The 17,693-nt window shown below is 39.0% G+C and overlaps 1 protein-coding gene across 1 annotated transcript in view; it reads right to left on the reverse strand.

The window, feature by feature from the left end:
- The window catches only part of KPNA3 (karyopherin subunit alpha 3), a 74,175-nt gene extending 56,778 nt beyond the window's left edge, over window positions 1-17,397 (reverse strand). The window contains exon 1 of the mRNA XM_032496180.1: window positions 17,150-17,397. Within this exon, the coding sequence (XP_032352071.1) occupies window positions 17,150-17,218 (69 nt within the window). The 5' untranslated portion in view covers window positions 17,219-17,397. The remainder of the gene's footprint in view (window positions 1-17,149) is intronic.
- Window positions 17,398-17,693: the final 296 nt, after the last annotated feature.

A 17,693-nucleotide genomic window follows, 5' to 3' on the forward strand; every position in this document is an offset into this window, starting at 1 on the left:
ATCCAGCCATTTTACTCCCAGGTATTTATCAAAGGAAACACACACACACACACACACACACACACACACACACACGCCCCCCACACAAGCTTGTAAACAAGTATCATAGCAGTCTTACACATAAGTGCCCCAAACTGGCCAGAACCCATATATCCAGTAACAAGTGAATGGATAAATAAATTGTGACATATTCACACAATGGAATATGGATCAGCAATTAAAAAGAATGAACTCGAAGTAAACAAAACAATATTAATGTTACATGTTATAGTAAACAAAATGAAGCCAAACCCAAAGGAGTACATATTGTGATTATATTACATAAAATTGTTGAAAAGGCAATCTAATCTATAGTGGCAGAAAGCAGATTAGTGTTTGCCTGGAGCTGGGGGAAAGGGAGAACTGACTGCAAAGGGACATGGGGGAACTTTGAGGGGAAATAAATATTCTACATCTTGATTGTGATTGTGGTTACAAGGGAGTAATTATTTGTCAAAACTCATCAAGCTAAACACTTAAAATGGATAAATATACCTCAACAAAATTTATTAAAAGCAGTTATTACTTGCAGAAAGAGAGGTGGTAAGGGTGACATGTCTCATTTTCTCCTTTGAATTTATTCTATCAGTTGTGTATATTATCCCTGTAATTTAAAACAAGTTCGTTATTCTACTGAAAAGTACTCAAATTATTTAAAACCCTTCCTAAATTAATTTGTCTCAAAAATTAATTTTTCTATAATGTATAATTATCAATAACATTCTAATTTTTTTCTCCTACTAAAAACCGTTCTGTGCACCAGACTGGTGTTTCTTATCACCACTGTAGCAGTCAATACATATTCCCTGTAATTAAAAAAATTTGTAAGCAGTCAATAACTAACTCTTACCAGTGTTATAAATAAAACTTATAATAATGTTTATATGACACTTATTTAATACTGTGCTTATTTATTTTATGTAAAAGTGATTTTATTTACAGTACTGTTACATAGCCAAACTGACATTACTAAAGTTTACTAGGCAGAAGAGCTGACAAGAAGAGCAGGAAGATGCTAGATCTTTTCTTAAGATTCCTAAAATACCCGAGGACACCAGGTATCTTCTATTTCACTAACAAAAAACGAAACAAAACAAAAGGTAGCCATCCTCTGAAAGTTTGTAATACCAAAACTATCCCTTTGCTACAGTCATCTGAGTCACTTTCACTGATTTAAGAGAGCTGGGACTCGAATTTCTCCTCTTCAAACCCTCAGGGAAAGGGTTATTTCGAGCCACACTAGCCCCTCAAAATCTATAGCTATATGAATTCAACACTTGGTGGCAGTCACTAATAGGACCCTCCTGTAACACCTTGACCTGGGTGTCCAGATGTCTGGTTTCTTTCCAGTTATAAACTCAGAACTTTAAGTTTCTCTTCCGCTTCCTTCTCCTTTTTCTGCCCCTTTTCGGAAGGCAGCTCTGGACTTCCTGTCAAACTTGTCCCTAACATAAGTATATTTGGTCAACTTCCCTTCCTCTCAAATACCTGTCCTACTAAGAAGCGTAGTTTTCTCAGAAACAGGTCCAGCACCAGAAGAAAAGCATATGGAGGGATATTTTGGTCATGTTATATTTAAAGTTTATCCATGACCCCAAACATCATATCCTCACTAAATGCCATCATGTTCACAAACACAAAACCTTAGAATTAAATTGGAAAAAACTGGTAGGGCCCAGTTTTTCCCTGGTAGTGGAGTGAAAAACCTCCAGTGCATAGAGCTAATGTCTAATTTAGTAGAAAATTCTGTCTGCACTGGTACCCAATACAATTTATCCAGAATGTGTTCTTATTACGAAAATATTCTAGCTGTTTTTCACAAAAGCTAAACAATATACTAAAGAGCTTATTACAAGAAGAGAATTATCAAGTAGTGTAAAATAGTGCTTCCCAACTTCTGTCAGATCATAGGGCACACATGAAATATTTGTACAGCACACTGACATTAAGGGCCAAGATCTCAAGGGCTCCACCACTCAGATCCCTGGCGGGCCACCCTGAGGGCTGCATACCAGATGAGAAACAGTGATCTAAGAGATCCTTGTGCTAATGCTCTGGGTCACTGCAACAAACTAGAGGGAAGGTCGTCCATACACTGTTGTCAAGCAATTAGCTTAAGAAAAAAAATTATTTCTGCTATATATATATAACTAACCTCCACATCTTGTTCAAACCTTGAAACATTCCTACTTCATGTTATCTCCACAATAAAGCTTTGTCAAATCTTTAAGGCTGGAATTCCCAAACCACCTTTACTTTTATCAAACTATCATATTGTCTTATCATTACCTATAGCTGTATTATTTACTCTATTAGATTAAATCCCCCTTGAAGGCAGGGATCTCATTTCATTCATTTTTATTACCCTATGCTCCACAATATCAAAAAAAGGTAGTTTGCACAATTAATGTTAAACCTGAACTTGAAGTGAGTCACTCAGTAACAATGCTATTTGTACTTTACCATAATCACATGAACTTTCTCCTTCTGTATTCCAAAATTTCATTAATTCAACTCCTTAAATATTCCATTTTCCCAGAGTTTCAAAAGGATACACAAAAATGTTTGTTTGCATTAGTCTCACATTCATAAAACTTAGAAAACAAAAGCAAATGTCCAACAATTACAGAACTCTAACAACCAAGTATCAATTCCTTTATTCCAATCAAAAACAATGTTCCCAGATCTCAACACATAACTGAAAAACACACTGCTGCTACCAGTCATAGTCCATAACAGTAACTTTATATTGTCCAAGGGGACTGAGGAAGCATTTTAAATTATTGTCACGCCTATGAAAGGATTTTAGCCAATGAGAATTTATTTTCATACAAGAGTAAATCTGAATTAAGAATTACCAGTTTATAAACTTTCTCCATAAAATTTGTGAATACATCTGAAATTTTATTTAGAATCATGATTTATATTTTATCTTCTTCTCTTTCCCTTTAAAATATATTTAACTTTTAAATAATAGCAAATAGAATAAACAGAAGTAAAACTAGTAAGTTAATAGATAATTAACTTCCAATATGAATTAGTACACAAATTAATGTTATGCAGCACTATTTCCAAAATACTCTATCCACTTCCTATGTTTCTGTTTAAAACACCAGGTGGCATAAGTTATTAAAAAGTTACTTTGCAAAGTTAAAAAGAAAAAAAAAGCTTCAATCAATGTTCCTAATTATAAATTATTCCAAAACCAAGATACATACATATGATATTCATGGAACTAGATTCAAGTTATCAAAACTGGTTCAAATTTACAAAAAGATACCAACTGTATATAGTCCATGGTTCTCTGCTACACAGATTAACACTGTGTAACACCCAGCTTCTAGGTTAGGTATGCATAGGTGTGCATGCATCTCTACCGATAGCCTGATATTTAGTGAACATGATCCTCCTTTTCAGGTCACCTATTTAATAAGAAAACTTTTTGTTTTGTGTTTTTTAAGTCAAGGTAACAAACTGAATATATCAAGCTGTTCAAGAGACACAAAGTGTTTTAACATATTTCTTATAATATGTAGCATTCATTAGTCATTTTCATTTTAAAAACTGAAAAAAAATCACTATCAAAATATTATAAATATGAATAAGCCTTTATTTCCATAAATTCTCCTCATTCTATAATAATTTGTATACTATCTTTGGAAGTTAAAAATTAACTACATGTTATCAACATATTTTGAGGGAGATAGGATTATTTCTTTATTCCTTTTCTTAGTTAGAGAGTAGAGAGGGAAAAATTAAAAATACTATTTACTATGTCACATTCTAACCTTGGACAAGAAGGCTCCTTTCGGTTACAAATGTGCGGTATAATAGTGAGTATTATTACTTTGAAATTTCATATCAAGTGTTTTTAACTGCATATTTAATATGACAATTATTATTTGGGGTGTTTAAAGTACAATAATATCATATGTCTTACTATGACACTGTGATTTACAATATGAAATACATATTTGGTCTTTATCCACTGTTCCAGGTACAGAACTCCTAAAACCTTGGTAATTTCCTAAGTGTGGAGAGCAGGAAAGGTGTCTTTTGTTATGTTAATAACCCTCCTTTGACAGCCTCAGGTAACCTAAGATTGCGGGCTGGCTGTCAGGAGAACCAGATCTGTCATTAGAGGGTTGGAACTTTCAGCCCTACCCCTCAACCTCCAGGGAGAGCAGTGGAGCTGGAGATTGAGTTCTATCACCAATGGCCAATAATTTAATCAACCATGTTTTCATAAAAACTTGAAAGGTCAGTTCCGGGCTAGTGAATATACGGATTATTGGAGATTAGTGCGCTCTGAGAGAGGATGGAAGCTCCACTCCTTTCCCACACACCTTGTCCTATGCATCTCTTCCATCAGACTGCTCCTGAGTTGTATACTTTTATAATAAGCCAGTAATCTAGTAAGTAACATGTTTCTCTGGGTTCGTTGAGCCAAATTAATCCAACTCGAGGAGGTTTATGGCCAGTTGCTTAGAGGCGTGCAGGGGTGGGGGTGGGGGTGGGGGTGGGGGGCAGTCTTATAGAACTGAACCCTTAACCTGTAGATTTTATGACGCTATCTCCACGTAGACAGTGTCAGAATTTAGTTGAATTGTAGGGCACCTAGCTGATGTGGTAGAATTGCTTGGTGTGAGGAAAAAACCCTCACAATGGAACTGGTGTCAGAATCAGACTTACCTCTTAGACATACATGTTAAAATATTGACATATAAGACAGGATGTCTGTAATTTGCTTCAAAACATTCCAGAGAAGGGTAAAAGTGGGTAGGGATACACATGAAACAACACTGGCTAAAAATTAAAACTGTTTTAAAATGGTACCCAGGAGTTTGATACATTATTCTCTCTACTATTGTATATTTCAAAGGTTTCTAAAATATAGTTTTTGCTTTTAAGTGTGTTGTGTTACCCAAGTACTGGAATCAGAAAACCTGGTTAGCAACTAGGTGAGTGGACCACATTCACTACTTCTCTATGTCTTTAGTTTCTACATCTGTGGGAAAAAGGGTCTGGATTCAAGTTCTACATCTTGCTAGTTCAAATTTTTTTTTTATGATTGAACTAGGTATGATTTCTTTATATTTGTCTCAACTAACAATTCTAACTATAATCTAGAATGCATTCTTAGCTAAATCTGATACAATCAATTGAAAATTATTCACAGCTGTTACCAAAATACTACTACAGTACTGCTGGTCCTCTGCATCCCTGGATTCAAAGGGCCAACTGTATTCATCTACTATATATGCCATTTTATAAAGGGACTTGAGTATCCACAGATTCTGGTATCCAAGGGGGCTCCTGGAACCAATCTCCCACCAACACCAAGGGACGGCTTTACCAATCTCAGCTGGGTCTTCATTTCTAGATATTTTACATTCCCCTAAACACCTTTTCTTCCAGTATCACCTCTCTTAGACCCTTTATTCTCTGGAGATAACTTTGTTAAAAGAAAACAGAGGCCATCATCAGGCATAATCTGTTCCAGTTTCCCTACCCCACTGCAGCCCATCCTCACTTCTGTCTGTACTTCTCTAAGTCCTTTCCAACTGAGGCTGCTTCAAAACCCAACCACAGTGTACACGTCTTACCTCACCTGGCTAACAGCTCCCCACTACTCCAGACTCAATCATTCATTCCTTTTCTAGCCAGGTTAAGTCTCATATGCTCTAGTTTCTTCAGTTTAGCCAACACACATTAGTTAGTCCCACGAATCTCAACAAATAACAAGCAAAAAGCCTTCTTTAACGCTACTTCCTCCTCAAACTCAGCTGTGGTCCCTCCTTCCCATGGCTACCAAATTTTTAAACTGAGTTTTTACTGCCTGATCCTATCTACATCAACTCCAACTCACTCCCTACCCCACCATAATCTAGCTCCCAGCCCCCACCTCTCTCTGGGTTTTCCCCTTATCAGTGGCCTCCAACTACAATGAACAGCTTATTTCATTATTTTCACTGTTTTATCCCTCATCATACCTCTCTCCTCTGTAGCATTTGATACACAACTATTATCCCTCCTTCAGGAAGCTCTTCTCCACTAAAGTTCTGACCTACCACTATGCTGTAAGGTTCCTACAGACACATTCTTCAGGGGATTTTCTTTAGTCCCCTAAAATGATGTCGTTCCTGGGATTCTTTCCTCCCCTAGTCCTCTCTTCCTCTTATCCCTATAAGATAATTCTATATTACCATCTTAAACACTCCAATCACTGCTTGAGCTATTTTCTAAAACTTCACCACTGATGCATCATTCTAGAACAGGGGTAGGCAAACTAGGACCTATGAGCCAAATCTAGCCCTCCACCCGATTTTGTAAATAAGTTTTATTTGTTTGCCTGTTGTCTATGGCTGCTTTAATGCTCACAGCAGAGCTGAATAGTTGTGATATAAGCAGTAAGGCCCTCAAAGCCTAAAATATTTAGGCTTTTAAAACTATTGTGGCCCTTTGCAGAAAAAGATTGCTAACCTCTGTCCTAAAAGATAAAATACACCAAGTAAATAGTCCTAATAATGTCCTGCCTTTGGACCTCAATGCCAGTGCTATTAGTCAGACCACCTACCTATCTCTGAGATCCCTGAGAGTTTTCTAACTGTTCCTCCCAAGCTCCTTCCCACCCTCACCAATCCATCTCCTATAGCGCAACCAAAGCAACAGTTCTCAATGCATGAAATCCACTTCCCAATTTCAGATTTTCCCCACAGGAGAGCTTTTTCACAATCTGATCCCTACCTATCTTTTCCAACTCTCTAACCACTCCACCTGTAAAAAATACTGAGTGAATTTGGTTTCCCCAGAACATATGACGTTATTTCTTACTTCCAGGCCCACCCAAGATTTACTATCAAAGAAATAACTAAACATTTTTCTAGTTTTAGCTTAAGCACAATCAATTCCTTGAAGCCTTTCCAGATTCACCTATGCACTTCCCCTATGTGCCCACTGTACTCTCTACTAATTCCATTATAATAATTATTTGTTTGTTTTTACATCATTTCCATACTAGTCTTCCTTGAGCAGGGCCCTGAGGCAGAGTAGGAGAATGGTTACTAAAGGCACAAGTTTTTACAGCAGGAAACCTAGGACTGAATGCCAGTTTTGCCTCTTACTAGTTGTATGTTCTTAAGCAAATTATTTAATTCATTTTCTTCATCTGTATAATGGCAACTTTGTGAGGATTATTTAAGATTACTCTTTTAAGCAGAGTACCTTGGACATAGTAAGTACTCAGCAATTATTGGTTATCATTACTTTCACTGTTTTATCCCTCACACTTAGCTCAGAATTCAGATAACTGCTGAGTGAAGTAACTGAAGCAAGCTAGTTCTGCACACATTATTTTCAGCTGCATACTGGATATTTCCATCTGAATATTTGGCTCCCAAAACTCATTATCCTTATTCCTGAACTGTTTCAGTTAGAATAGAGCCTGGTTTAAGGTTTGCCCAGGACTTTCCTGGTTTGAACAAAGTCCTGTGTCCTGAGAACTCCCTCAGTCCTAAGCAAACCAGGACAATTATCACCTTAAATTAGAGTTATGTTGCAAACAATAGAAACAAATGAGTTAATTTAAGAAGCAAAGAGGGGTGGGCAGGAGAATTTACTGGAAAAATACAGAGCAATTCAGAGAACCAAAGGAAAAGCTAAAGAATGAGATCTATGAAAAAATCAGGATGAAAGCAACCATGGATCTCGGTGGCAGGAATTAATGAAATTTTTCTTCACAGTATTTCTGCCAGGATGAATCACTTAGGTTGCAGTGTCAGCTCACTCAAGATTTAAATGCCAGGGGACAGCATTTGATTAGCCTTTTTTGTGTTATCCAGAAAGGGTGAAGCACTTTAATTTAGCAAAGGAGGCCAGAGCATTTAGATTAAAAATCCCACCAAGAAGTATCCAATGGCAGAAGAGTAGCTTCCAAAGGCCAAATCGACAAGAATGCTATTTCCAAAAGAAGGGGGAATACGTGTATGGTTACCATATCAACTGTTGCTTGAACACGCCATGCCTTTAACACTCCGTGACAGTCACTGTTATTCATATTATTTATCTTTTTGTCTTGGCAAACTCCCACTCCTTCAAGACCTAGCTCAAGTGTGATCTTCTGTGTAATCTTACTCAGTTCCTGCAGATACAGTCACTCCCTTTCTCCATGCACTCAAAGTACTTTGCAAACTATGGACCTATATCATAGAACTTAATACTGTATACTAAGTATATGCTTATGTATCAGTCTCTCCCATCAACTTGAACTTCCTTAAAGCAAGGACAGTATTATTCATATTTATAATATTTGGAATGAACAATGCCTGCCTGGCCCATAGCAAATGCTAGATAAATGTTCAATATATCTGTTATCAAAGTCACTAGGATATAAACTGTATATGAAACAACAAATTAAAAGGGAATAGAAGAGCTACTACAGGTAAACGTGCTGACAATATCAAAAAGAAAGCTGACAGACTAAGAGCAAGGCAAGGACAGGCCAAAAAAAAAAAAAAAATTATGATAAGCAAAACTCCACAAGCATAGAAATTAAGGCCAAAATTCTGACAAACCTAAGAAGTTGAAGGCATCACTTACATAAAAGTAACAACTGATAGCCATATGCATAATGGTGATTCTTAAAAACCAAGAGAACAACTAAACTACATTCTCTTTAAGAAGGCGAGACATGTAATAGGCATATTCAAAAACACTGGCATTCCAAAATGAAAAAAAATATGGTACATAAACAAATAAACTTATAACCCAGAAAACACAACAGTTCAGAAAGATTAATTCCAAGTAATACGTTCATGATTTATTTTACCATATTTTAATTGTTAATGTTGGTATCCTAAGCTGTGACAAAATTTTTCTTAATGGCAAAACTGCCACAAAGTATAGCTACATCCTCCTTACATGTTTAATATTGCTTTACTTTCAAAGTAAAGGAATAGAGACTTGGAAATGTGCAGATAGACAAATCTTACGCTAAAAAAACAAAAAGTCAAATTAGGAGTGCTGTCAGTCATGGAAAAAGAATGTCACTGACTCTGAAATTAGATTTTCTAGATATATTCTCTAACTCCATTTCTGGGTCCCAGGAAATCAAGTGACTTTTTCACTTCAAATGTTATTCAAGCTTTTATCACATTTCATCTAAACAACCAAAATTCATTTCACCAAATGTAGTAACTATGACATCACGACATGAAACTACTCTTTATCATCTGAACCATCTGATCAAGCTTATCATCACTATTAGGATATATTCTGAAGCACAAAGCATCACCAATTGAAGTTTTTTTTTTCTTTATCAAAACATGCTTAAACTAAAGATAAGCCTTCAAAATCAACTTCCAGTTTACAGAAAATCCAGAGGTTGCTAAGAAATAGGAGGAACAAGTTAAGCAACACCACAAAGAAAGACAAATTCAGTAATCAGGACATTCTAATAGGTTGAACCATATGAAACTGATGATATTTAGCTGTTCTAAACCTCAAAAATGACAGTTTCATGTGGTTTAATATAAGAAACCTGACATGACTTCTTCAACAAATTAATGTCATTTTAAAAATGGTGGGGGAAAATAGCCAAAAGGTGGAAGCAACCCAAGGATTTGTCAGTGGATGAATGGGTAAACCAAATGTGGTATATCCATACACTGGAATATTATTCAGCCATTAAAAGGAAGTAAATTTTGACATAAGCTGGAACATGGATAAATCTTGAAGATGCTACCAGAGTGAAAAAAAGTCAGTCACAAAAGGAAAAACACTGTGTCATTCTACTTATATGAAGTTCCTAAATTGTCAAATTCATTAAGACAGAAAGAAGAGAGGTTGCCAGGGACTGGGGAGATTGAGGAATGCAGTTATTGTTTAATGGGGACACAGTTTCAGTTGAGGAAGATGAAAAATTCTGGAGATGGATAGTGGGGATGGTTACACAACAGTGGGAATGTACTTAATGCCACAGAACTGTACACTTAAAATGGTCAAAATTTTATGTTCTGTATATTTACCACAATACATAAAAAATGGTAGGAGGAACCTGTTCTAGATTAAAGGAGACTTAAAAAACATAACTAAATGTGATCAGATCTTCTGTAATCATGGTTCTAACAACCAAATGCAAAAAAAAAAAAATTAAATTTTAAAAAAGGTAATTTAAATGTGGACTACATTAGATACTATTAGGAAATGATTAATTGTGTTGGGGTGATGTGGTATTTAAGAATGCATTCTTATTTTTTAGAGAAGTAGCCTTAAGTCTTCAGGAGTCAATTGTCATAATGTATAAGAAACTGTTAAAAATTATTTCACTATGCATGTGTCTTAATCTCCCAGTATTTTACCTATCAGAATAAAAAGCTTAGACTTGATTAGGGAAGCAGTAAGAAAAGACACTAAAAGATTAAAAGTTTCAGTTAAAAAACATACCATAGGAAAATTACTGTGCCAGTAGTACTTAGAACAGATGTACTCACTGAAGAAATATTATAGTGTCCTTTTTGTTTCAGCCACTGTACTAAGAAGTAGACAATGGAGGTATATATATGAGGAACAGGTAAAATATAATTAAAATATATTATCATAGCTACAATGAGCAAAGAAATGTTCCTAACTCAATCTAGAAGGATGAGGAAGGATTCAGAAAGATTTCTCAGAAGAGCTAAACTGAGAGTTGAGTATTTAAGAGGGGTAGGAATTAGTCAGGCAACAGGAGGCAGGGAAGGATATTCCAGTCAGCAGGGTAACCCTGAGAATAGAAATAGCACTGGCAAGCAAGGGAGGGAGGGATTCCAGATTACGTATAAGCATATAAGAAGTTCAGTGTCGCTAGAGCTTAAAAAGCCAGAGGTGAGGTGTGTGAGGGATGGACACAAAACCTGGAGAAGTAATCAGGTACAGCCTCACTGAAAAATCTCAAGAATTGGAGAAAGAACACAATTTGGAGGCAACTTTTAAACTACTAGGTGATAAATATAAGGCTGCAAGTAGGCTGGAGGCAGTGGAATAGAGAGGCAGGGCCCAAATCCAGAGACAGAAGAGATTCAAGCTACATGACTGGCATCTGACTGAATGTGGAAGATGAGGAAGGAGTCCAAGAAGCCTCTCAAGTTTCAAGTTCAGGTCACAGCAAGAGTGATGATGCCATAAACAGAAAAAAGAAAAAAACAAAGACAGGACATAGCTTTAAACACTCTGAGCCTGAGAAGCTGATGTGATGCTCACGTGATTAATTTCCACCAGATGATTAAAACAGATTTAAGTTCCTCACACTGAAATGATGGCTAAAACTAAGGGAATTGCTGATAACCGGCAAGAAAAAGTCTATAGAGAAGTGAGCAGCAGACAGAATCCCAAGACATGACTATACTCAATGGACAGAAAGAAGGGTTGGCAAAGCCAACCAAAAAGGAGTAAATCAATGAGGCAGAAGGACCAGGAGAGATCATATGCCACACTGGTGAATTCAAGATATAGTATATCTGCTATATGACATATAGATTCCTGAAAAACTTCATATTCTGCAAAATTAGGAAGAAAGAGGGAAATATATCAATATGGTTGGGGCAAGAAGCACCTTTAAGACAGAGTATTAGTTAAATGGAGCCAAGACGTGTACTCCTGGGCTTGCTTATGTTCAACTGTGTTTCTGCATTTCAACTGCTTGTGTTCAACTGCTGTTACTTGGGAGGGCTAAATGATTAATGTGCTGGTAAAAATCAAATATGAAACCAACATGAATTTTGCATGAACTAACATCATTCCTTTTCATCATTCAAGTCCGAATTAGTTCATGTTACAGAAATACGTTATACCAAAACAGATTGTCACAGGAGGTCAGGCAAGTTTCAGCACCATAAAGTCAACAACAAAAGAAATTATCAACATTTTAGAATAATATTGTACCTTTCATTCCCAAATGTAGAGTGTTTTCAATTATATCATTCAGTCTCTTAAATATTTATTAAATGCTATATACTAGTCACTAAATGACCCATCCCAGCCCAAGGTCCCTACCCTCAGTGGGCTTCTGGATAGGGAACACATGCTTTAACAGCTGCTATATACTCAGAATTTGCTGTACATCACAGCAATTTACCTCAAAGAGGTAAAGAAAAATTCACTTGGAAAAGCATTAGAGAGAAGTTAAAAAATAGGAATTGATAGTACTGAGTATGCTATTAGTCAGGAAAGACCCTGTGGAGAATTTCTGAAGGGTTTTTTGAACTATAATGACATGATGCGGCAGAATTATAATCTTGGCGTTCCACAAATACATGAATGAGTCTGAGTGAAGAAAGAGTTTGCCAGAGTGAGCCCCACAAAACAGCAAAAGTATACAGGAGAACAGCATTTACAAAGGCACAGAAAGGAAATGGATTGGTTACCCCACCATGTCAGGTATTTTATCATGGATGACAATATAAAATATACAGAAAATAGAGGGAAAAGTGGTAGATGAGATAGAAAAGGCAAAGTCTTTTGTGAAATTATGTATGGCATGCTAAGGACTTTTAATTTTATCCTCAAGGCAATGGGATGATTTGCCAGGAATAACACAAAAAGATTTCAGGAAGATCAATCTGTAAGATTCACTGAGGAGGGAAGTTATAGGGAAACCAAGTGCACTGTCATACTTGTATAAGTGACAGTGACAGAGGCCTAAATTAGGGCAGGGTGGTAAGGTTGGTAAGAAAGGTAAAAATATCAGATGATTAACACAGAAAAGTGAAGAAAGGGAAGAAGGGAATCAAAGTCAAGGAAAAGGTTTTAATCTTGAACATTCAGGTAGGACCTCTTACCAACAGAGGTTCCAGAGAGAGAGAGAGAAGCAAGTTTGGTAGTGCTAGATGAATTTGTGGATGAGAAGATTTTTATCCCTAGTGTTAGAAACTGAAGCATAAAGTTTAAGTGTTAAGGCCAAGGATATGGGGGGTTATTTTTCAGTGAAACCAATTAACTGGCTTCTTACTAATAAGGAAATTTTCCAAGAGTGAAAAAACAAACGGCAAATAAATCAAACGATAAATAAGATGTTTTTATTAGCAAGGCTTTAAAATATCAAAATAAGAATTTCTCTGATAGTCAAAATTTCTTAAATATTTTCCCCATTAATTAACTTCCAGATGTACACGATATGTCAAGTCTCAGGCACTACTAGGTGAAGAGACAGTAAAGCACAGGGAGCAAGAGTTCTGGCTTTGGCGTCATGTTGCTTCACTGCCAGTCTAGGCTCTGCCACTTAAGCCACCCTAGGACTTAGGGCTAGCTACTTAAGAGTTGTAGGCTTCAAGTTTCCTCAGCAGTAAATGTGGGTAATAATACATACTTCATGGGATTATGAAGACTAGCTAAATAATCCATATAACGTACTTGGTAGAGGTACATTGTAAATATTCAATAAATGTTAAAACATTTTAAATAGTAATTAGTTATTGTCACCGATGAAAATGTCACATCCTTGAAGTATACAGGAGCAAGAAAAAGAAAAGTTGACTGGATGGCAGTTACCTACATGTCTGATTTATAAGTATTCACTAAGTGGACCATTTCTGTTTTGTGCACTCTTCCATAAGTATATTTGAAAAGTTTTAAATACTTTTTCAAAAAGGAAAAAAGTCTAAGAACCAATGCCTTACATAAGGTCTGGTATTAAAATACACATTCCACCTCAAATAAAAGAATTAAGAGTTTCCTCTTCACTATGTATTTTCTAGTTTTAGGTACAAAATCCATTCCCTTCAGCCAAGCCCTATAGTGTGGTCTGTGATAATCACTCCCTCCCCATCTCCATCTGTAAACCTCAGAACAACCTTTATCTCTTTCTCTCCTGTGAGCTTTACAGAGAAGAGGAAGAGAAAGGAAGAGGAGGTTCAAATCTTCATTCCATGTTAGGACCACTCTCAGTCTCAATTGTTGGGAAAATTCCTCCTTGCATATGAATAACAGCACTATTCCTCTAGAATTAATTCTAGATACTATTACCAGTCACTTTTTTCCATTGCTGTAATCATGTTACACCTTCTAACTCTACGCTGGAATAAATCCCTTCAGATTTCCTCATCAAGAAGTTTCTAAGGAACTCTGCCACAGAAATACTCTCAGAATTCTCATCTCTTCACTTTTTAATCTCTTCTTTTTTACCTGGATCTTTAGTTACTAATTGCTCTTATGCCCTGTTCAAGTTTAGTACATACTTCCTATAAAATTCACCAATCTTTCTTTTGCGAAGTGATTTCCAACTGAACTGACCATGAAACTACTTTCTTCCTCAATCTTCTTCCTATTCACAATTCCCTGGTATAACTTCACACTTTCACTTTCTTTAGGAAATATGTATTTTATTCTAGCACTTGGCATCTTATTTGTGTATCAGGTGGCTATATAATTTACAATATATTTTATCTTGTATCTATCCTATATGTGAAAAGGTAGGAATGATACCTCATCAAAGCACACCTCATTGTTTCTGAAATTGCCTGATAATCACTACTACTTAGGCACAGAGCTAGGCTGCAACATAAGTCTCTAGTGTAATATGGTTTCTAATGGATAAGACTAAATTAGATAGGGTGTCTACTCATACCAAATTCCACAATAAAGGCACCTGATCAGACTTGACCCCAGCTCACCCTTTAGTCACATTTCTAGCATCCCTCTCTAGCGGTCCTACTGCATTCTCTCAGGACTCTTCAATTACTGCTCCCTCACGTCTGGAATGCCCCTTCCTTGCCCTCTCCCTTTCCCTGGCCAACTTTCTTTCATCCTTCAGGATCAACTCACTCCCATTCATCGACTAGGAATCAAACAGAACATCTCCCTTGAACGCTCAGCTCCAAGTCAGTATCTTCTCATGCATTCTGAGGATACCCTTAGGGATGTACTGCATCATAACTAACAGTTTACTTTTCCGTCACTCCTGCTGAACTGTGAAGATAAACTCCTTGAGGCAAAGACTGAACATCGTTAGATACCCTGTAGACAACTAATGAATGAATGAATGCTCACACCCACTCCATGACCTTGTGCAGGCTGTATAAGCACTTGTGAATTTCCTCATCTAAAATACTTTCCTCCTGTAAAGTGGGGATAATGCTACACCTAGCTCATAAAGCTGTCATTAGGATTAAAAGAGGTATCATGAAGCTCTTAGTATAGTGTCTGCCACATGGAACCACCATTTAAATGTTTGCTATTTCATGCTTTTGTTACCTTCGTGTATCCTGGGAATTGTAATGTTGTGACCAATATTTTCAGCCTGAAAGGCTTAGCAACCATGCATCTTTTTCAGGCATCTAGAAGTCATTGATTATATTCTGATCATCACCATATATTTACTATGTGTGTATTATGTGCAAGAGTCCTTAATGGGTACCACAGAGCTCCCAGAACACAGCAGAGGCAAATGATAAGCCAAAAACCTGTATCAATATCCAATAGGGGAAAGAATGTTAGTTCTTCTATACAAATATGGGTATTTTTCAAACTACATTTAGTTTTGCTTTATAATAGGGAGTAAGCTTTCAAGAACAATCACTGATGGGAAAAGTTCAAAATTAACTCCTATCATCAAGTGGACCAATAACAAGAGGCAGTTCCAAAATTTCTTGTTGCTATTTCTAAGTTTCACCCTTGCTTATAAATATTTCTCACAAAAGAAATTAAACCATTTCTTCAGGACAGAAATAGATGACCTTTATTTGTCTCAATCAAATGCGAATTCCATAGTATTTCCTTAGGTTTTTTTCCAATTGGTATTTAATGTTTTCCAAATGGTATTTAATGAAACATGGCCTGAATTTCATCTTTTTCTACAAAACAGAACGCTGAATGGTATATATTCCCCACCACCTTTTCTCTTTTAGACAGGATAAAATGCACACTTCTTAGTCACACTGGCCCCCTTAGCAAGAATGACAAAAGAGCAAATCATGTCACCTAGTATTAGAAAAGGAGGCTGTGGACTTGAAAACACTTTCCTCCTAACAAATCCAGAGATCAGACTCTCAGTGAAGTTTGTGCATTATACTACATTGCTTTTAGTAGCTGCAGAGAGACCTCTAGCGCTGCCAGGATAAGCCGAGTTTGCAAATAGTACCTGCTAATGTCACCTTAACGAGACAATGGCAACATGCTGAGTAGCAACGAACTGACTGACCACGATGAATGTTTACAGTTTTGCAACCACTTGGAAATTCTACCAGCTTAGAGCAAGAGATACACACAAGGCCGTATGAACCTATGTATCCAATTTATTCCAGTAAAACATGTCAAAGAAATGATTACCCTATGCACACCTCCACTACAAGAAAAGGCTAAGAAAACACATCCTGCGAGCGGAGGTAGGAACAACGTCTCTTCCAAAGCCTCAACACAATAGATGGTAAACTATTGTCCACCTTCGGTTTGCTCCAAATGCCAGCAGTAACAAGAGTATGAGCTGGAACAGCTCAGCACGACTGGTCCAGAGAACAGCGCTGGAATATAAGAAAATGGTCCTGGCGCATCCTACCCTCCCCCATCCACCACCCTCAAACAAGTCAGTTACCCGGCTGGTCCCCACCCCCCTCTGCGGGCCGCCACCGCCCGCTTGGGCCCGGCTCGCAGAAGGTAGGCGCGGGGACCGGCAGAGCCGAGGCTCCATGTGCGGCAACGCGGGAGGCACTGAGGGGGCTGAGCCGGGCGGGAGGTTGCATAGGCAGCGGGCGCGAGCCGCGGCCGCCCCCTCCACGGGGCGGTCGACAACCCGGGGCGGTAGCATCCCTGGCCCGCGAGGCCCCGGCCCACGGACCCCGCCTCAGCTCCACATCCCTTCCTCGCCGACAGCAGGCCGCGCCCGCGTGACGGGGCCGAAAACCCCGGCATTTCCCGGTCTCTGCGTCGGCAGCTCCGGAGGGCGGCTGCAGCCCGGCCCGCGTCCCGCCGCCCGCTCCGCCCAGCCCCGGGCCGCGGTGACGGGAGGCGGCGGCCAACTCCGACCCACCGCGAGCCGGCGAGAACCAGCCCGGCGCCGGCCCCCTGCCCCTCCCCGCCGCCTCGGGGCCGGCGCGGCCAGGCGGGCGAGCCGGGCGGGCCCCAGCCGCGGAAGCACACTCACTTCCACATCTCGGCCCTTATTCTTAAAGCTCTTGATGCGGTGGTTCTCCAAGCCGGGGTTCTCGGCCATGGCTGCGCGCGGCTCCAGCGGCGGCTACTCCTGCGGCTGCGGCGGCGGCGAGTCTCGGCGCGGGAGGGGGAGGTAGAGGAGGGCGGGAGGGGAAAGGAGGGGGAGGGGGATAGGCGAGCACGTTCCGTGACGCCTCCGAGCGCGAGGTGGCAGCAGCGCCGGGGGAGGTGCAGGCCGACAGACTGGCGGGATGGGGCGGGAACCCTGAGGAGCCGCGCGCGCCTGAGGAGGCTGGCGTCACGTGACCGGAGGCGGCCTCCGGCCTGGACGCTCGCCTGGCTAGATGTGCCCTGTGGTTCTCGGGATGACCCCCGCCCCTTCCTAGCAAAGCCTCCCCACAACCCCTCAGGGCTACAAGTCCTGTGGCAGCAATAAAGCGACTTAGAGGCTTTTACTGGCCTCCCGGGACGCGGAGCTGCAGGCGGAAACTACAGTTCCCAGCATGCCACTCTCTGGCAGGGGTAACTCCTGCTCT

Source organism: Camelus ferus, chromosome 14 (assembly GCF_009834535.1).
Source record: "Camelus ferus isolate YT-003-E chromosome 14, BCGSAC_Cfer_1.0, whole genome shotgun sequence".
Lineage (NCBI taxonomy): Eukaryota > Metazoa > Chordata > Mammalia > Artiodactyla > Camelidae > Camelus > Camelus ferus.